Here is a 20,790-nt window from a genome sequence, read left to right as displayed (position 1 = left end):
TATTGTTAATTAATGTATTAGTTATTATTGATCTAAAGTGTTGCCCATATTTGCTATTGCCATGACAGCAACATTAGCATCAGTTATAGTACAATTTAAGACTGGGCTTTGATCGATTCTAAACTAAATTGACCAAAAAATAACAAATTCAAGTTTCCCACATTAAATTCTACAAAACAAAACTGGCACAGGGAAATATACACAGGATTGATGTCATACCTTTGCTAAGGTTATTAGTTTTTCAGTTTTTTGTTTTTTTTTGGAGTATGATGGCAAAATTGGGAAAACCCTTCATCAATTGAGACAATAATTACTCTCTGTTAAGAAATCTGCTGCAATATTTATGTGAATATAACACAGCTGATTATTCCTAACCTAAAAACAGCCATGTAACTGAAATTGACTGCATTGTTTGTAATGTAATTGAAGATTTTTTCTTTCAAAGAAGACAAAATGACTCATGTTTAGGTGCTACATTCCAGAAATTTAGCATCTTAGCAATCTTTGCGAATCTTGAGTATAGGAAAAGTCATCCAGTTCTCATTATTATGATTATTATGCCAAATATAAGATTATTAAACCCATTTGTACCAGTGTCATTCATTACCCAAGCAAAAGTGCCCCTGAACATACTAGATGATCTAGATGAAATAAATGTGTGTGTGTGTGTGTGTGTGTGTGTGGATGGGTGAGTGTGTTTAACATAATTTTATCTTATATTTCCTATTATAATATTGCAATAAATCAAATCTAAGATCATTAAACCTATTACTAGACATTTTCTTTTACTGATTTCAAGCTTGAAATAGTCTTCTTCTATTGGCAGATAATTTTGCTCATTTTAAGCATTTATTTCTAGAAAGATGCAAAATTATCTGGCAATAGAATAAGGAGATTTCAAGCTTGAAATCAGTAACACTGACTAAATATAGATTTAATAATCTTATATTTAGTTTATTCTAAACAGCAAATACTAGATAAATGTGACTATATTCAAGATATTTTCACTTGTAAGATGCAAGCAAAATTATCTGATATTTGTTTCCTAGAATCTTTTTTTTTTTATTTCAAATTTGTCAAAAGATATTTTTGCTTGTGGCAAGAGTTTATTTCTAGAAAGATGTAAATTGTCTGCCAACATAATCATATTTTCAAGCTTGAAATGAGAAAAAAATGTCTAGAATAATTTTATATTTGTTCTATCATAATCTCACCATGAGGAATTTTAGAGAAATTTGACAATCAGCATATGTTCAATGAGAAATATTGTCTAGATCTGCATACAGTATATATATATATATATATATATATATATATATATATATATATATATATATATATATATATATTTATATATAAGATATATTTTTTAATATATAGATATATTTTTTTTTCAGTAAGGTTCCTCGTTGCCTTAGCTTTCCACCTAGTTTAGTCATTAGCATTACTTACATAGATTTACTGTGCAATCACTGCACATGCAGCTTTAAAGGATTAAGTTGATGTGATGGTTTTACTTGTGCCAAAGCCTTGCTGTAGTGTATAATAGCTGTAGTCTAGCTTTAGTGTAAGGGGTAGCTCTACATGACTAAGAAAGCTCTGTACCTGTCCTTATGGGAACCCCATTTATTCCTCTGTTTTTGCCTTTTATATTATAATGCCCTCAAATGCAATATGTGGCATGCTTTCAACATTTGATTACTCCAGGCACAACCCATGTACATGATCTCACATGGGCAAGAATGTGCTCTCTGTCTTGTCTGTTTCTTTTACAGTGTAGGTCGTGAAATCAGCCAGAAAAACTGCATACTGCTTGTGCTAATAAAGAATCTTAATAAATTTATACAACATACTGTATTTATTTTTTTATTGCACTACAATCTCAATGGGCTTCTTTAAGGGAAGACACTAAATATTCCTCTCACTTTTCATCCATTGTGTGTAATTTTCCAACTCTCTCTCTCTCTCTCTCACTCTCTCTGTATATTTTTAAACTCAAAGCAGATGATAATACAAAGAATTACCACCCTTAAGTTGATTATTTTCCAATAACAGCATGCCCCGAAGTGTTTTATTCCTCTTTTTCCACAGCAATGTACCAACATTAACAAGTGTTTAATTATTAAAGAATGACACATCATAGTTTTTATCCATTTATAGTTAGATTTAATGTTGCGGAACATTCGTGAAACAAGTTAGTTCCTGTTATCACTTACGTTATGAGCATTTATAAACAGTTGTTCACCTCATCAACCTATCTTTTTTCTCTCTCTAGAAGTTAATAATACAAAAATGCAGCTTGTCGTGCACTATTGTCACAGCTGTTGTGACAGACAATCACCTTCTGACTAATAAGATTTGACTGCAGTATATGAACTCCTATAGCATTCTAATTAGTAAAGCACATTGTAATTTGCTAGCAAGTTATTAACGCTCCATCAAAGCTTTAAAGTTATGGTATAAAATACATTTAAAAAATATTTTAAACCTGTAGCAAGAATTGTATAAAAAAATGCGTTACCTACTACTGTCCTACTGTCTTAGAGCCCATTTAAGCAGGAAAAGTTTTTGAATTTTGTGGGTTTTATTGTCAGTTAATAGAAAGTAGATGATTGAATATTTGGTTTGCATTATGAATCTCCAGTTTGAGAGACCGCTGTTATGGTGATTTTGCCTGGTTGCTGTCAGAGGAGGTGGTTGTGAGCATTGCAGCGGATCTTGACTGTGCCATCGATGGTCCTGAAAAAGTTGAGAATTATTCAATTAGAACTTCTGAAGTGAAAGCAAAGAATGATTTCTGTGTCAAAAAAAAAAAACTACCTGGCTTTGTCTCTCCGGTGCCTCCCTCGTCTTCTGCTCCTCCAACAACCTCGTCCTCTGGGAAGTTGATATTTTCTCTGGACTGGCTGTTATGCCTTAAAAAGCAAAGTCACTCTATTAAAGTACGCTACATTAATAAATATGCTACCTTATTCTGTTTCATGTCATAAACACATCACTTTTGTCTGTACTGGTTGCATAATAGCATATCAATCAAAAAATCAGGTCATTACCTACCTGCCAAATATCATGTCGTGAAGACCTGTACAAACATAGAGACTGTATTAATGTAGGATGATATATTATATGAAAGGAATAAAACACAAGGGGGCATGCTCTTACACGAAATAATCAGTGACAGGGTGGTGGGATGCAGCCTGACTTGAAGCAGAGTTACTGTTCTCATCCTGAAGTTGATTATTTTTCTATAACAGCATGTCCTGAAGTGTTTTATTCCTCCTGTACCACTGCAATTTGCCAAAGATCTTTTTTTTATTATTAAAGAACAACACAATACTTTTTATCTGTTTATAGTTATATTTAATGTTGTGGAACATCTACTAAATAAGTTAGTTCCAATTTCCAATTTAGTTCCAGTGTTAGTTTTCACTTACATAATAACAGCTATAAACAGTCTTTCCACACCAGTCTCTCCTTTTTTTCTCTCTGATAAACCAAAAAAAAGCTTGTAATATTACTGAGAAACCTGAATGTGTTGAGAAACTCCTGTCTGAAGACTTTCCCATGGTGGAAAATTTACTGACTTTTTTCCAGTGGTGGCTCGTGCATAGAGACAGGTTAATGCTAATTACCTCTTTTGAGTGACCGATGATTTTACAAAATATTGTTATTTAACAGATATTAGCCGTTGTTCTATTGATTAGGTTGCCTTTCAAGATGTTGTGCAATCATCGAGTAGTGTGCTCACTGTGCCGTATAGCTCTATAGAGTTATTATTTCACCTAATTTTCAAATATGGGAATTGTAACAAGCACTAATAGAGGCTCATTGAGGCAGGAATCATTCTGCAGCAGTAATGACAGGGTTGCCAAGATCTTGTTTTGTAATCGAAAACGTTTCCACAAACAAAGGAAAACTGTAAGTGCAGACAATGTGTCTATGATTTCTATTGTAAGATACTGAACCATTTCTATTGTAAGATGCAAAGATTAGGAGAGGTAAATGTAGACTCTGGGGTGGATAATGTCCATACATCAGAAATGTGTGTATAGCATGCTGACCACGCGAAGGCTGAGAAAAAGAAGAAAAATGTGTCTCCCTTTTCCAATGTCTGAATTTGTTTAGCTGGTTTCAGGTCTTTTATGTGGTTTTTAAGATGTAGTTAGGCTGGAAATTTTGCGCCTCACACACGCTGTATCACACACAGTTTAACATAAGTATAAAACGGCTCAGGATGACCTGGTTGACTGTATGCTGGATGACTGAATGTTGTCGACTCTCAACTGTGTATTATATAGTTACGGTAAAAATTGACTAGATAGTAGCTAGATAGTAGCCTATTGACTTAATTTTGTTTGAGATTATGTTATTATTAATGTTGTCCTGCCCCACCAAAATCTATGATCACAAACAATTATATAATACCTTGCAGCCAGAATTACTGTCAGAGCTGCTGTTACAGAAAATTAATCAACACCTTCTGACCAATCAGATTTGAGCTTTGAACACTGCTGCTGTATAAACTGATATAATGTATATAGCGGAGTCACACTGTTGCACTCACGAGGATTATTGTTGCGAATCCGCAGCACAAAAATGAAGAGCAGGACTGTAGTTAATGTTGCAAGAAGCATTCCTCCGAAGGCTGCTCCAATAACAGCAGGATAAGCTTTAAAGGGTGGGTTTGCTGGAAGACAACATAGATATTTAAATGATTAGCACAGGATATGTGACCCAGGACTCCTAAAAAAAGGCTGGAATTTGACTTGAAGAAAATCTCTTCATGGCTGGGGAAAAATGTTTAACCAGTGGAAAACTTTAAAATGGGTAAAGTGCTTACAGTTTTGCTAAAATATTCCAAATATTTATTTGAAAGCCATAGTGCAGGTGTGTTCCTTACAGTTTTGCTCAAATCCAGTGCGTCCTTTAAGTATTCACCGCCCTTGAACTTTTCCACATTTTGTAGTGTTACAACATGTTACTGAAATGGACTTAATTAGGATTATACATATGTATGAATCTACACAAAAAAGCCCATGATATTGAAGTGGAAAGATCTATAGTTTTCAAAATTATTTACAAATCAAAGTGTCACATGATCTCAATATACAGTAAATACACCTGTTCCTGGAAGAGCCCAGAGTTTGTTACAGAACATACCTAACCAAATAGCATCATGAAGACCAAGGAGCTATCAAAATACGTCTGTAGCAAAGTTCTGGAAAAGTATCAATCAGGGTTTAATTATAAAAAACTTTGAACATCCTGTGGAGCATAATTAAATTTGTCCTGGACTTGCCTTGGTCTTCATGATGCTGTCTGACTAGCTTATGCTCTTTAACAAAATGTGGAAAAGGTCAAGGAAATGAATACTCATGCAAGGCACTGAATATTATTTTGTATAATATATTTGGAGTCTTTGAGAAAATCTGTAAGCATGTTACACATTTTAAAGTTGATTCTGAGCAATTTCATGTCAGTTCATGAAAAATATAATGAGTACTATAGACCCAAGATTAAATGCATGAAGTTAATTTATGAAAAAGAACAAGTTATATGTTCACATTAGAATGCTGTTCTCACCTGGGCTCTTGACCTCTGATGGATGTCCAGTGGTTCTGTAATTGACAGCAGTCACACGGAATGCATATTTCCCACTAGGATCCAGATTGGTGATCTGGTAGCTGCGGGTGCTTGGATCCAAATCTACTACCACTTTCTGCCAAAGAGGAACAGCATCACTCTTGCCTACAGGGAGCGTCTGACGCTCGATGAAGAACCCAGTGAGGTCATCATCTCTCTGGACCAACCACTCCAGGATGACATCTGTCCTCTTCTGGCTGCTGTATGTGATCTTACTGATGGTCACGTTTGGAGGCATTGGGTACCCTGAATCAAGAGATTAGAGATTTGTTGGTTTAAAGCTGTATTTTGACACCTTGCCACATGATTTGTCATAGTTACTGGGATGGGTAGGAAGTAGGACTAAATTTTAATCTCTAGATAATCTATAATTGGGAATACAACAAACAGCATATGCTTAATAATTTCCCATTCCTCTTGTTCTGTCAGAATTTGCAACAAGCTCTGTGTAAATTATTGAGGAAATGTAGCTTGGTACTGATTACAAATGACATGGCTAAAAATCTAATGAGTAATGTAATCTTTAAAATTACTTAATAAGTGTAACATGGCCTCTTTCATTTTTTATTACTTCTTAAATACTAACTGGTTATTTAGTTTCATTTGACGTCTATGTGGATTAATCCTATACTGATTTAATAAAACTGCAGAAAGAAAGAGGTACATACCAAGCAGAAAGTGCTTCTTTACATGCATTAAAAAGTACAAAAGATGTTTATATGCAGATATAAAATATATAAAAGATATTTATATATTAGTTTACTGTAACATGATAATCTTAGATTACATTCTTTATGAACAGAGAGACACCAGTACATTCTTATGGAAAACTTACATCAACAAATCAAAAATAATGCAATGTATTACACAAATGTATATTTATACTCTGAGAAAAATGGGTACTAAACTGTACATTTTCTTGTCACTGGGTTGGTACCCTTATCTTTTGTATGTTTAATATGTATCTTTGACCTGGAAATGTAGATATAGTGTACCATTTAAAAAGATTTAAGCCACATAATTGGACTGTAACTTAAAGCTTTAAAGGTATGCTCAGTGCACCTTTCTAAATAAAGATACATACTAAAGGTTCCCAAAAATGCTTGAGGATACCATCCCAGTGACAAGGAATGGTATAGTTTACAATTTGGTACAGTTTAGCTGTGCATTACTTTGCATTGTACTTTAACCCTGTAAACTCTTTAGGATCCAGCGTTCCATTCCTCATGAATAATACGAATAATAAAGGGGTAAATTATAAATAATACTTCAGTTTAAGAGATGTTGGGTGTTTCTGTAAAGCAATTGCAAGCTTTCTTAGGCTGTCGTAACCTAGGCTAGCTAGCCATATGTTTAGCTAACAATGTCTCACTGCCATGTGCTATTATTATCAACTTTTCAGAAATCAATGACAGACATCAAGTTGTTGTTGTTGTTGTTGTTGTTTTTAAAACTTCTAACCAATCAGGGACCCGTGCTTCGTACGTCGCTTATTACATCCGAGATCAAAAGACACATCCGAGATGATATGATCCAGCTAATCATTATCTGGCTAATTCGGTTCTTCGAACACACCTGTTGTTGTTGATTAGTATGGCTGATTGAGTTATCTGAGATCATTGCGCGTTCACGTGCTTGTTTAAAAAGGGATATGTATCGATAGTAGAAACACTGATCAGCAGCGCTGCTATTGGTTGCCCACAATGGCCAAAGAGCACGCCCACTTTTTCTCAGCGACAGAGCAAGAACTCTTAATGGAGGGTTATGGCGAGTCCCAAACTTTAATAAAAACCTCAGGGAACACCTCAAAGGCTGCAAAAGCCAGGAGACAGGGTTGGCAAAAAGTTGCAGACAAATTAAATGCATAAGTAGTGACGGTGTTGGATGTTTTTATCACTTATTACAGTATATTTTATTATTATTTTTTTTAATTTTCATAATTACTTTAAACTTTTATATTAGAGCCACCACGGGACCCACTAGAACTTGGGAACAAGTAAAGGTGAAATACAAGAATATTCTACAAAATGGTAATATTAACTACATATACTGTTCATGTAGTGTGTGTGTAGTGTTGTAGACATAGACAAGTTCTCAGCATCTCCAATAGTGTAAAGGAAAGTGCCACTGGGAAACCATCTCAACGCGATACACACAGCTTGTGCTGTTGTTAAAGCCCTACTCCAACGAGTCGAACTTTTAATAGGAGGTTCCAACAAATTCATTATGTAAATGACACCCTAACATGAAAAACCATATCTTTCAAAAAGTGCACTATGGCGCTGTGCTAATGGACCCGGTCTGTCTCGCCTAACGATTAATTCTAAAAGCTCTGTGAATTATCCTCGCAACTTCCGCAACAGGTTGCTCTCGTAAAAACGGGCAAGACATGGCTGCAACAGACTTCCCCTATCACCTCCGCTTATAAAGCCGCCATCTAATCCTGTTTAAGCAGGTTTAAGCTTACCGACCCGTCGCTATGACAACAACTTCAGGATGAGCGTCGAAGAACCAAATAATCCAAGATCACGCCAAATCGTCAACAATCAAATCCAGCTAACTGAGTTAGCGACGTATGAAGAACGGGCCCCAGGTCACAGCTCATGCAAACAAATATGGAAGACAAAGTGCCAGTGAAAAATGAGTCTTGTTAGTAAATGAGATTTAAGAGAATATTTTATTTGCCACTATTCTAAAAGTTGCAATGTCACTAAACATAACAACTATAGTTGGGGCATTCACAGCAACTGTGGCTGCATTGATTTTCTGCCTTTAAAGCTACAGCGAAGGCAACCAGCCTTGTCATCACTGCAGTTAAATGAATCTTTATTTCATTTGCATTACTAACAATAATAAAAGCTAATCTAGATAACAGTTAGGCTGGTTAGTTAACCAGTAATAGCTATGGCAGGTGAGTGTGTTGTTAGGGTTATTGTTATGGTGCCCATGTCACTTGTACATCTGTTTTCATATCAACACAAAAAGTGTACTGATCTAAACTTCCACCAGTGTGATAGTACCTTTTGCTAGCATATGAAAAATGCCTGCATAAGAAACTGTACGATTCTCAATTTATGTTATGTGCTTTATGCTAAATGTGTGTAGAAACTGCAATCATTCTTCTCAACCCATAAAGTCACTTAGACTTTGTGCAGTTCATCACTATTGTAATGCAGTCTATTCTCTTCTATATTGCACATTTCAGTTAAATGGAGATTTCCTAAGGTTTTATATGTTAATTCGAACATCTGCAGCAGACTCACTCATTACTAGGAGCAAGACGGGAATCTCTGCTCCTCCGACAGCATTAGCAGCCGAGCACCAGTACTGTCCACTGTCCACCTTGCTGTCTGTTTCCCTCACAGTCAGGTTAAACCAGGAGGCAGCTTGCTCAAGGACATATTTATTGGGTGTCTCACCAACGTTCTGCTTTATGTTATTGTACCAGGTGATCTCTGTGACTGCCGGGTAGTTTTTACTCAGGATGCAGGTCAGCTGGACATCATTGCCCTCATACACTGAAACCACACTGCGTTGAGTCATTAACACTGGTGCCTCTGGAAAGGATTCATATTGCAAAACAGTTCACAAAGTGATAATCAATAGAGAAAATACCATAATAAATGTCAGAATATATATATATTATATTGTCCCTCATGTTCCCTCTCAATTTTCTTTAACAAACGGTCCTTACCTAACTTTAACACGCACTGCTTACTCTCTTTAACCAGTGGATGTTTGGCATGGCAAACAAACGCTTTGCCGCTATAGGTGGCACTGGAGCGCAGAACCAGGATGTTGGAGTTCTCCTCAGATGTGCCCTGCATGTCTCCTGAACTGGAAGCCCACCACAGCAGAGCCCGAGGGACACCACCCTCCCAGGAGCAGGACAGCATCAGGTACTCGTTATTACGCGTCGCATATGCAGAACACTTGGGTTCTCCATATGGCAACCCTGGGAAATGCAAGATATCTGTAGCAAAAGTCTGAGTTCTGGCAGGTTAATGAGAAACATATCATATACCATACTCACAAGTTCTAGTGATACAGGTTTGGGCAACATTTAGCGCAACATGTGAGCCAAAGCAAGTGAATACAGAGTTGTTAGCTGTCTCAGGCCCTGGCTGAATCTGTGTGATAGTAACACCCTCTCTGTTGTCTCCATTCACATATGGACTCCAGTTCAGGGTAGGTGGAGGATAACCTCCCTTCCAGGAACAGGACAAAGCCAGGTCAGTGTAGTTGTTCACTGGGAAAATAGAACAAGATGGACTGCCGTCTGGTGGGTCTGAGGAAACAAAACATGATGTCTTATGGGTTAAACACAAGGTCTGTTTATAAGCTAAGCAAGAAAATTGGGAAAGATGAGCGCAAAGATATACTTATTGAGCACTTTATTATGAACACCTGTACACCTACACTTGCCAATTGTGTGGCAGCAGGGAAATGCATGAAATCATGCAGATACGGGCCAGCAGATTCACATCAACCATCAGAATGGAGAACAAACTGTGATGATGGCATGATTGTGGTGGGCAGCAAAGCATCTCAGAATGCACATCAAACCTTGAGCCAGATGGGCTACAACAGCAGAAGACCTCGTCAGGTTTCACTTTCTGTCGGCCAAGAACAGAAAGCTGAGGCTGCAGTAGACATAGGCTCACCAAAACTGGACAGATGAACTGGACTGGTCTGATGAATCTCGATTTCTGCTGAGGCACACAGAATTTGGTGCCAACAGCATGTATCCATGGACCCATCCTGCCTTGTGTCAACAGTCCAGGCTGGTGGAGGTGGTGTAACGGTGTGGGGAATGTTTTCCTGGCACACTTTGGGCCTGTTAATACCAAAGCAAGCAAAAGTCTCAAACTGGTTTCATGAACATGACAATGAGTTCAGTGTTCTTCAGTGGCCTTCCCAGTCACCAGATCTGAATCCAATAGAACACCTTTGGGATGTGGTAGAACGGGAGATTGGCAGCATGAAAGCGCACCTGAGAAATCTGCAAGAATTTCATGGTACAATCATGTCAACATGGACCAGAATCTCAAAGGAATGTTTACAACATCTTGTGGAATCCATGCCATGAAGAACTGAGGCTGTTTTGAAAGGAAAGGGAGGCTCTGCCCGGTATTAGTATAGTGTTCTAATAAAGTGCTCTGTGAGTGTATGTAGATAATGAGTTGATCATACATATAAACATTATGGATACATAATGGTTCTTTAGTTCCTTTGTTTTGTTAGTGTTTATGGTTAGTAGAGAGGTGTGTTGCCTGTTTGTCTTGCCAATGCGTGTTTTTATGACTCTTACTGGGCAAGCTACTTCCTTGCTGATGACACCTTATTAAAATAATTTTAAAACTAAATATCTAGTGAATTGAGAATTGTTAGAAATTACTTATTTATTTTACAACCAAACTCTAATTAGGCACTTTAGGCACACCACAGAGTATTTATGTTTTACAGTTTATACTGATACTAGAAGAGAAGGTTCAGCAAAGTCAAGTCAAAGATATGAATGATACAAAACCTAGAAGTCTATAAAAAGTGGATGAAGATAACTACATGAATTTAACAGACTCATGACAGCAGAAGGTAGAAGACTGGAAAACTCACAGTAGATGGTGAGAGTGATGGTTTTCTTGGAGCGGGTGTTCAGGTAAGTGTTCTGGGCCAGACAGGCGTAGTAACCTGTGTGCATTCGCAGAATCTTGGTGATGGTGAGCTGTGGTCCAGTGAAGACCTGGGAGTTATTGTAGAACCAAACGTACTGACTGGGAGGGTTGGAGGAAGCTTGACATAGGAGGGAAACAGTCTCTTTCTCCAGAGCTGAGTATCCTCGATCCATTACTGAGTAGGGTGTTACATCAATCTGTGGCACGTCTGGACCAACTATTAGAGAAACCCAGCATATAATCTTCAGTGGCTTGCAAAAAGTATTGAGCTTTTCCACAACTTGTATTGTTACAACCTGAATTTTAATTGAAGTAATGGGATTACATGTTATGAATCTACACAAAATAGGCCATAATATTTGAAGTGGACTCAATACAGTTTGCAAAATTAAAACAGCTGCATTGATTGCACATGTAGTCACCTCGGTTGCTGTGAAACCCATAAATTAGTTCTGAGAAGTAAGAAGGGATTTAGTCAGAGAAGCAACCAACAGCCCATGGGTAAAATTATCTGCAAATAATAATCAAAGCATTACAGATTATGAAACCAAGGCAGCACTCACTCACATATAACATCTAACCAGAGTCGGTCACTGCGCTGCTGATTAACCTCGTTCCTTGCCAGGCACCTGAACCAGCCTGCATGATTGCGGGTCACTGAGGTAATGTTAATCAAACTGCTGTTGCTCTCGGATAATATGGTGACAAGCCCACTGTGGCTCTCCTGCTCCCATGTGTATTCTATAGGAGCAGTTCCCTCATCCAGACCACAGTGCATCCACACTGATGCTCCTTCCACAGGTGACGAGTCACTCAGCAGGATGTAGGGTTTGGACACAGGTGTTGACACTGTAAAATTGTAAAGACTACAGATTTACTAACTGAAACTTCAGCTGTTAGACATTAAACCAGTTTCCCATTAAAATATCAGTTCTCACCTGGGCTCTTGATCTCAGAAGGATATCCAATGGTACGGCGATTGACAGGTGTTACACGGAATGCATACATGGTACTGGGGTCCAGATTGGTGATCTGGTAACTGCGTGTGCTGGGGTCCAGATTTTCAGTGACTTTCTGCCAGACAGGGACAATGTCACTCTTCTCTACAGGGGCAGTGAGCTTTTGATGCTCAATGAAGAACCCAGTGATGTCACCATATTCCTGAACCAACCACTCCACGTTGACGTTTGTCCTCTGACGCCCACTGTATATGATCTTACTGATGGTCACATTGGGAGGTGTTGGGTGCCCTGAATCAGGAAGGCATTGAAATGAACATGAATAACATTCCAGGTTACTTCTTTTATTATACATGAAATTAATTTATATTCTAGCTTTTGTCAACTCACTCATCACTAGCAGTAAAATGGAAATCTCTGTTCCTCCGAGAGCATTGGTAGCAGAGCACCAGTAATGTCCACTGTCCACCTTGCTGTCTGTCTCCCGTACAGTCAGGTTCGACCAGGTTCCAGCTTGCTGAACAACATACTTCTTGGGTTTGTCTCCTACGGTCTGCTTTAAGTTGTTGTACCATGTGTACTTTGTAACTGGAGGGTAAGTTTTACTCAACATGCAAGTGAGCTGGATATCATTGCCCTCAAAAACAGAAACCACACTCTGCTGAGGCATCAAGACTGGCTTCTCTGTAAGAGAGAAGTGGTGTAGAATCTCTTCATATAGAATAGATATTGTAAATGTTAAGATACTGATCAATATTTCATCTTTTGAACATCTTTTGAGTGGTCCGTACCTAGTATTACCACACATTTCTTGCTCTCTTTAATCAGTGGATGTTTGACATGACACACAAAGGTTTTGCCATTGTATGTGGCACTTGAGCGCAGGAACAAGGTGTTGGAGTTCTCCTCGGGTAAACTCTGCATGTCTCCTGAACTGGAAGCCCACCACACTAAGGCCAGAGGAACACCACGCTCCCAGTAACAGGACAACATCAGGTACTCATTATTAAGGCTGGAATTGGCAGAGCACTGAGGCTCTCCATAGGGCAGCCCTACAGAGAATGTTTGTGAAGACTGAAGACTGATACCATATAGAATATCAAGTGAAAAAAAAAACTAAAAGACAGTTCCAGAAGGCGTAAGACTCAAAACACTGGATAAGCAAATTTATTTTATAAGTATAGTGTCTGATAATTGAACAGTAACTAGATAACATAGATATTTTTTCCATCCTATTTTTTCACCTCATATAATTGATACAGAAGCCAAATAAGCTTTTTTTTTAAATACAGCTTCACCCTGTAGCATCCTTAGTAACTGCCTGGTCAGTGTTGCAGTGGTTTAAATAAGACTAGTAGTTTGTTTCTATTTTTAGAATTAGAACGAAACTATGTTTGTTAGAAAATACTGCTTGCAGGACAAACAAAAATATTAACTGGTCTAGTTGAGACCAATAGTGAACTAGAGTGATGTAGCTGAGGTTGAGGAATTTTCAGAGCCAGAATTCATACAGAATGCTGATATTGCTGGCATTTCTACCTGTGGGGTTTCCAGTGTTTTCTAGTGTTTCTATGGGCATAGTTGTAGGGATCATATTTAAAAAAAAAAAAAATCTGGTTTAGACGTGTACACGTCAGGTTTGAATCTGAATACATGTACAGATACAGATATTTGGAGCACTAAGAAAATACAGATGGTGGCATTGTGTTACAACTCTAATATTAATCCCTCATTGTTCTTTTCCTGTTGCGTAGAAATGGTGTTATTCTGTGTAGAAATGGAACTTTTTATTCCTCTGCAGTTCACTACTACATTATATTCACAAGGTGACTTGTCACACTTTGCATTAAAGAGATTAAAGAGGTTTTAGGATGTTTGTCATTTCCTTTCATCACAACCTAGGGATTAGGTTATATCGTATATATTATACACGTCTCATTTTTTTTTTTATTCTTCTGAGATTTTTTACTAGATTGAACACTCGGCATTGAGAAAACTCAATGACCATCACTGCATTTATAAACTGCAAAAATATTGATTGAATTTTTAAGAGTAATAGGAGATGCTATATACAGTATGATTTAATGTTTATGACTGCCTCTAAGCACCAATGATTCCATTAGAAAGCTTTTGAGAGCCATCTTAAGAGTAACAACACACCTAAGTAATACAATTTATTCTTTCTAACTTTCCAGATTGTTCTTCTAGAAGTCATCAAACAAAACTTTTAATTTTTATTGATTGATTTATTTATTTATTTTAAATTTTTAACTCACTGAGATCTGCTGAAATCTTATAATTAACCAAACAACACTGATTTGTATGAGTGAGCTCATACTCACATGTCCTGGTGCTGCATGTTCGGGTGCTGTTTAGTGCAACATGTGAGCCATAGCAGGTGAATACAGAGTTGTTAGCCACCTCAGGTCCTGGCTGAATCCGAGTGACGTTAGCGATACCCAGTGAGTTCTGTCCATTCACATATGGACTCCAGCTGAGGGTAGCTGGAGGGTTACCCCCCTCCCAGGAACAGAAGAGAGCCAGGTCAGTGTAGTTGTTTGTTGAGAAAATAGAACATGAAGGAACACCATCTGGTGGATCTGTGAGAAGAAACCCATTAAGTGACATAGTGTAGGGGGTTCTGGCTATCTGGTACCATAATGCAATTTGAATTTTGAACCTGAATTTAAGCCCAATATTATAGTGTTTACATGTAAATCTGAGATTAATGCCATGTACTATACGGTTTTAAAGTACTGTCAAAACTAGAGTTATTGGCACCCTTTATTTAAATGAGCAAAATTAAACATACACTATAAGTTTAATAGCACATGTAATGACTCATATTTTGATCTTACCAGGATGTGTATATTGTTTTAAACACAATATTTTTTTCAACAATTTTCAAAAGTTTCAAAATTATTTGCATTAATATTAAAGTAAGCCTCCCTTAAAGTGAACAACAGCACTGAGCATCTTTGTATAATATCTAAAAAAGTTGGAGACATATGTAAACTAAAATTCCTGGGGAATGAGAGCAGTTAAGAAAGAATTAAATTTTTTCCCCTAGAATAACAATTTGGTTACAGATATTTTATGCATTGTTAAGGTTTAACAGTGACTATACGCTACATATGAAAGGGTTATGACTTTTCTAGAGGAAAAGAGGGTAGCCTCTTTGGGTTTTTAATGGAATAATTGAATAATTATAATTTTATAGCCTTTGTCAAGTATTCCATTTTGAGAATTATCTTTAAAAAATAAATAAATAAATAAATAAATAATAATAATAATAATAATATTTTGACATGATGTTAGCCAGAAATTTTACTATTTGGGTTTGTTTATTGAAACTTTTTGCCAGAGCAGGAATACAATGCAATGTAAAATGAGTGCTCATCCATATAGACAGCAAAAAAAAAGAAAAAAAGAAATGACTCCAGTGGGTACATATTAGTAGTGTGTAGTAGCACTCACAGTAGACGGTGAGAGTGATGGTTTTCTGTGCATGGTTGTTGATGTAAGTATTCTGGGCCAGACAGGTGTAGTTTCCTGCATGCACTCGCAGGATTTTGATGATGGTAAGCTGTGGTCCAGAGTAGATCTCTGAGTTGTTGTAGAACCAGACATACTGGCTAAAAGGTTTTGAAGTGGCTTGACACATGAGGGAGACGTTTCCTTTTTCCAGTGCTGAATAGCCCCCCTCTGTTACTGAGTAGACGGAAGCATTGATCTGTGGCATGTCAGGACCATCTAAATAGAATGGTTTCCATACAAACAAATTAAAATTATATAATAAGGTGGAAAGGAATACTTTAACTCATAAAATGAACAGATGTATGAAAGACTTTCAAAATGAGTAAAGGACAGAAAGAGAAAACCATCTGGAACTATTGATTTTGCACATTTAACATAATAAATGCTGCTCTCCAATTGAATGGCTCAGGGGAGAGAGGTGAAAGAGCCCTATAATAATAACGATCTCTCACATCAACAAGGTGTTTCAGCGTGCAGACCCTCCGGGTCACATGATGGTTTTTTTTTTTTGGCACCATTCTGTGTAAAGACTACAGACTGTTGGTGTGAAATTCTCAGGAGATTTGCAGTTTCTGAAATACTTAAACCAGTCCATCTGGCAGTAACAACCATGCCACGGTTAAAGTCACTAAGATCACACTTTTTCCCGATGTTTGATGTTTGATGTTTAACTGTAGCTCTTGACCTGTATTTGCATGGTTTCATTATGCTGCTGCCACATGATTGGCTGATTGGATAACTGCATAAATTAGAAAAAAAATATATATATATAATATATACAGTTGAGGTCAAAAGTTTACATCCCCCTTTCGGAATCTGCAAAATGTTTATTATTTTACCAAAATAAGAGGGATCATACAAAATGCATGTTATTGTTTATTTAGTGCTGACCTGAATAAGATATTTCACATAAAAGATGATTACATGTAGTCCACAAGAGAAAATAATAGTTGAATTTATAAAAATGACCCCATTCAAAAGTTTACATCCCCTTGATTCTTAATACTGCGTTGTTACCTGAATGATCCACAGCTGTGTTTTTTTGTTTAGTGAGAGTTGTTCAAGAGTCCCTTGTTTGTCCTGAACAGTTAAACTGCCTGCTGTTCTTCAGAAAAATCCTTCAGGTCCCACAAATTCTTTGGTTTTCCAGCATTTTTTGTGTATTTGAACCCTTTCCAACAATGACTGTATGATTTTGAGATCCAAATACATATGTAACTATTACAGAAGGTTCAAACGCTCACTGATGCTCCAGAAGGAAAAACCATGCATTAAGAGCCGGGGGGTGAAAACTTTTAAACAGAATGGAGATGTGTACATTTTTCTTATTTTGCCTAAATATCGTATTTTTTCATTTAGTACTGCCCTTCAGAGGCTACAGAAGATAGTTACATGTTTCCCAGATGACAGAATATATATATATATACAGTATAATATCTGTAGAAAGCAAGATTCTTAAATATGTGAAAAAGCCCCCACTTACATAAGACGTCTAGCCAGATCCGGTCACTGCGCTGCTGATTGACCTCGTTCCTGGCCAGGCACCTGAACCATCCTGTGTGGTTGCGGTTAACTGAGGTAATGATGATCAGACTTCTGTTGCTCTCAGACAGTATGCTGACCTCCCCACTGTCATTCTCCTGTTCCCATATGTAGTGAATGGGTTCTGTGCCATTTTCCAGATCACAACGCATCCAAAATAATGATCCTTCAACTGCTGAGGAGTCACTCAGCTGAATGTGGGGATTGGACACAGGAACTGTAAGGTACATCACAGCATTAATGACTTAGATAAAACCCCCAAACTCCAGTTTCTTGGGAAGTTGTTCAGATATGTTGCTGACAGCTAGGTTACCATCAGAAGGTGAAAGCCTTTACTAAAAGCATAAATTCACTAGATATCTCTCACACGAAACTGTTCCTTTTGGATGTCCATACACAAGAAAGTGTATGAAAAGACCACTTGTGATTGATGGTGGGACTTAAGGTAGAAGGTACACAAAGGGTTGTTGGAGTACTACGGCACTCGGTAAAAAAAAAGGGATTGAAAACATCCCAGAGAAGCACCTAAAAGCTTGGGCTTTTGTTAAGACAGTGAGCAGGTCTAAGAGAGACAAATGAAAGAGAGAAACAGAGCAGATGGAATAACATAGCTATCCCCCAAGGCTATGAGTGTTCAAGAAGCTCAACAAACATCACATTCCTGTTACTCCCTTACTTTCTGATCCAGCAGCATACAAAGGCAGAAACTGTTGTACTCAACTAGAACACACAGAGCAAAATAATGCACTCCAGTGCCATAATACATTTGGAGCCCTAGGCAAGCTTCATTTCTTGGCCACCCCCATTTCATTATTTTTATTATTGTTGCCAAGCTCGTTATTTATTGTGATTTTGCTTCTTTTTTTTTTTTTAAACATGTGCAAGACTGAGTTTCTCAAAACCATTGTTGTATGGTCAAACGAGCATAACATTAACCACTCTCTCTACTAGTTAAACATGAACTAAACTTTATGGAAAACTGGGCCCAGATCAAATGCTTCATAAGTGTTTATATTAACATTATCAATTTAGTATTTATTTTTTGCTTAAGTTCACATACATAGGTTTACTTGTGAGTCTTAAGAGTATGTAACCTTAACAGGTTTCATGATATCATAGCTCTAAACCACAAACAATGACATACATATTGGGGAAATTTGCACCACTGATGTTCTTGGAGTGACCTGGACGGCTGAGAAACTTCATAAATCAGTTATCACTAACCTAAAACTCGCAGATAGATGTAGTAGTAGTAAAGCCTTGGCCCCTCTGTACTGTCATACAAAGCTTGGCAGGTGTACAAGCCCTCTGCAGCTAGAAGAAGTGTTCTTGTAAACAGAGAGGCACTGTTATTGATGATGTTCAGGTCACCCAAGTCCTGAGCCAGCTGTTGCAGCTTTGGACCCTTGCCAAAGTTATACACCACGGCTCGAATTGTCTCAGTGCCTGGTTTGGTGAAGCTCCAGATGTAGACATCAGGGAGGGTGGAGCCACATTCCAGTGTTACTTCATGTTCCACCACTCCACTGATTCTGTTTTCTCTGTAAGCCACTTGGCCAGGATCTGTGATCTCCAAGCCTGTAGATATTAGATAGTGGGTCATCATTAAAGGCAAGTCTAATGCTTTCCCCAAACACAAACAGGACAAAAGAACCTTTTAAAATTTCTGGGTTTCTGCCTGAGTGGCTCATAAAATGTCACCTGATTTGACTGATGTAACATTGGTGTCTTCAGATTATATTATATTTTAAATATCAGATAGTATTCTCTGAGCCATTATTGCAAAATCCTGTTCATTTCAATGGATTGATAAAACTTTGCTGCTTTCTCAATGGCTCACAAAATATTTGTTTCATATTAGTGTCAATTTGCAGAAATACACTGATGATGAATTTTCAGTTGCTGATAGCTGTGGATATTGTATCTGTAGAAAAGCAACGAAAGGTTAGTATAATGTATTATACAACAGCACCAGTGAATTCTCTATTCTGATGGGTCAAAATGTATTGACTAATTTTTATAACATCAGCTCTGACAGTAGTTCTGGCTGCAAGGCAAATCACAGGTTTATATATATTATATTTTATAAATGCGCTTGTTCTAATACATTACTGTTTCTATAGTAACAGCTCATTCACAGGGACTTGTATATTGGACGCTCCACATAATATAAAGTGGATTAAAAATGTGCTGTTGTTTAACAAAGTAAAATGTACAATCATTGATAATTTATTGTTTTGTGCAAGGAGATGTTTATGCAAGGAGTCTCCAGTGTCAGCATATGTAACAGTTTTCCTCCATGGGAAAGTCTTCAGCACCGAGATGTTTATGCTTTGTGGTTTTTCTGATAACATGACAAGCTGGATTTTTTTTTGAAAGAAAAAAAAATCTTCAAGAGAGAGGAAAAAAGGGAGTCTGGTGAAGGGACGTCTCTTTCACAACATTAAATATAACTATAAAGAGATTAAAAAAAGTACGATGTGTTATTTGTTAATTAATAGAAGTATAATCATTGGCAAATAGCTGTGGTAGAAGAGGATTAAAACACATCAGGATATGCTGTTAAAGCAAAATAATCAACTTTAGTGAGGTAATAGTAACTCCACTTGTGCTTTTTTTCATTATTTCCCTGTAACCGCATGCCCCCAAATATTTTATATTTTACATTATAAGCTTATTGTGTGTCCTGGCTTTCAAACATGGTCAACTGGCAACTCTGGATATAAACAATATGAGTGTATATCTTGTGTATAAATCTTGTGAATGCTGTGGTTATGACATTGCAACCTGGAAAATATATCATTATTATTAATTGTGCACCAGTATAAATGTAACTGGAGATTTTAGCATTATTATATTCTTTAAAAAAATGTTTTCTTAAAGAACTTTTTTACTGATGAATTTTTAACCATTTTATTGGTGCCACAGAGAAAAAAAAACATTCTTTATTATAGTATCCTAGACTCAGAAAGAATCTTAGGGAACGAAAACATTTGTTTCAGTGACTTTCTTTAAGAGTTTGAGTTTCGCATTATTAATAAGTATTCTAATATGTGCAAATAAAAAGAAATAAAGGTGCTACAAAAGGTTTTTTAAAGTGATGCCACAGAAGAAGAGGGCATATTTTCTGACCTGTATATGTGACCTCTTACCGTGCAGGAGGAGAGGAAGCAGGAATGCAGTTATGGAGAAATCACGCACCACTAACAGTCTGTTTATCATGGTGCCATGACGCTCAGGAGACCAATCTGTATCCACAATGGCAAAGAAATTGGCAAAAACTGAACAAAAATATCCTGCAGATAAATATTACCCAGTCCAAGCAGGCAGAAGGAAGGTGAGTGAGAGCTGGTTGGATCTGTGTAAACTGATTTGGCTTGAATTATTCACTGATCCCATCCTCCACCTGCAGGAATGCAGTGGAGTAGAGAAGA

At 37.2% G+C, this 20,790-nt stretch overlaps 1 protein-coding gene and 1 long non-coding RNA gene across 2 annotated transcripts; one reads left to right on the top strand and one right to left on the bottom strand.

Annotated features, from left to right (window-relative positions):
* Positions 1 to 1,842: 1,842 nt before the first annotated feature.
* Positions 1,843 to 20,642, bottom strand: LOC113541437 (V-set and immunoglobulin domain-containing protein 10-like 2). The gene is made up of 18 exons (XM_026938399.3): positions 20,509 to 20,642; positions 18,581 to 18,934; positions 17,298 to 17,573; positions 15,755 to 16,030; positions 14,620 to 14,877; positions 13,069 to 13,329; positions 12,668 to 12,961; positions 12,257 to 12,568; positions 11,886 to 12,167; positions 11,260 to 11,535; positions 9,677 to 9,931; positions 9,338 to 9,598; positions 8,907 to 9,200; positions 5,584 to 5,889; positions 4,565 to 4,687; positions 3,058 to 3,082; positions 2,821 to 2,915; positions 1,843 to 2,739 (listed from the first exon to the last, which is right to left on the bottom strand). Exons 1-18 carry the CDS (start codon positions 20,576 to 20,578, stop codon positions 2,660 to 2,662), a joined length of 4,098 nt encoding a protein of 1,365 aa, XP_026794200.3. The 5' UTR covers positions 20,579 to 20,642; the 3' UTR covers positions 1,843 to 2,659.
* Positions 7,379 to 20,632, top strand: LOC117599124 (uncharacterized). The gene is made up of 5 exons (XR_004579552.2): positions 7,379 to 7,673; positions 9,375 to 9,542; positions 12,428 to 12,611; positions 12,770 to 13,273; positions 20,516 to 20,632. It is a non-coding gene; the product is annotated as an uncharacterized LOC117599124 (long non-coding RNA).
* Positions 20,643 to 20,790: the final 148 nt, after the last annotated feature.

This window comes from Pangasianodon hypophthalmus, chromosome 15, assembly GCF_027358585.1.
Source record: "Pangasianodon hypophthalmus isolate fPanHyp1 chromosome 15, fPanHyp1.pri, whole genome shotgun sequence".
NCBI lineage: Eukaryota > Metazoa > Chordata > Actinopteri > Siluriformes > Pangasiidae > Pangasianodon > Pangasianodon hypophthalmus.
The sequence above is the reverse complement of the archived record's forward strand: the minus strand, read 5'-3'. Positions and strand labels throughout refer to the sequence as shown.

Excerpts from the sequence above, each read along its gene's own strand:
- LOC113541437 (XM_026938399.3), bottom strand. The coding sequence starts at position 20,578 with ATGATAAACAGACTGTTAGTGGTGCGTGATTTCTCCATAACTGCATTC. Across the intron at positions 12,962-13,068 it reads GAAATGTGTGGTAATACTAG|AGAAGCCAGTCTTGATGCCT; the intron begins GTACGGACCACT and ends TCTCTCTTACAG. Across the intron at positions 5,890-8,906 it reads CGTCTTGCTCCTAGTAATGA|GGTACCCAATGCCTCCAAAC; the intron begins GTGAGTCTGCTG and ends CTCTTGATTCAG.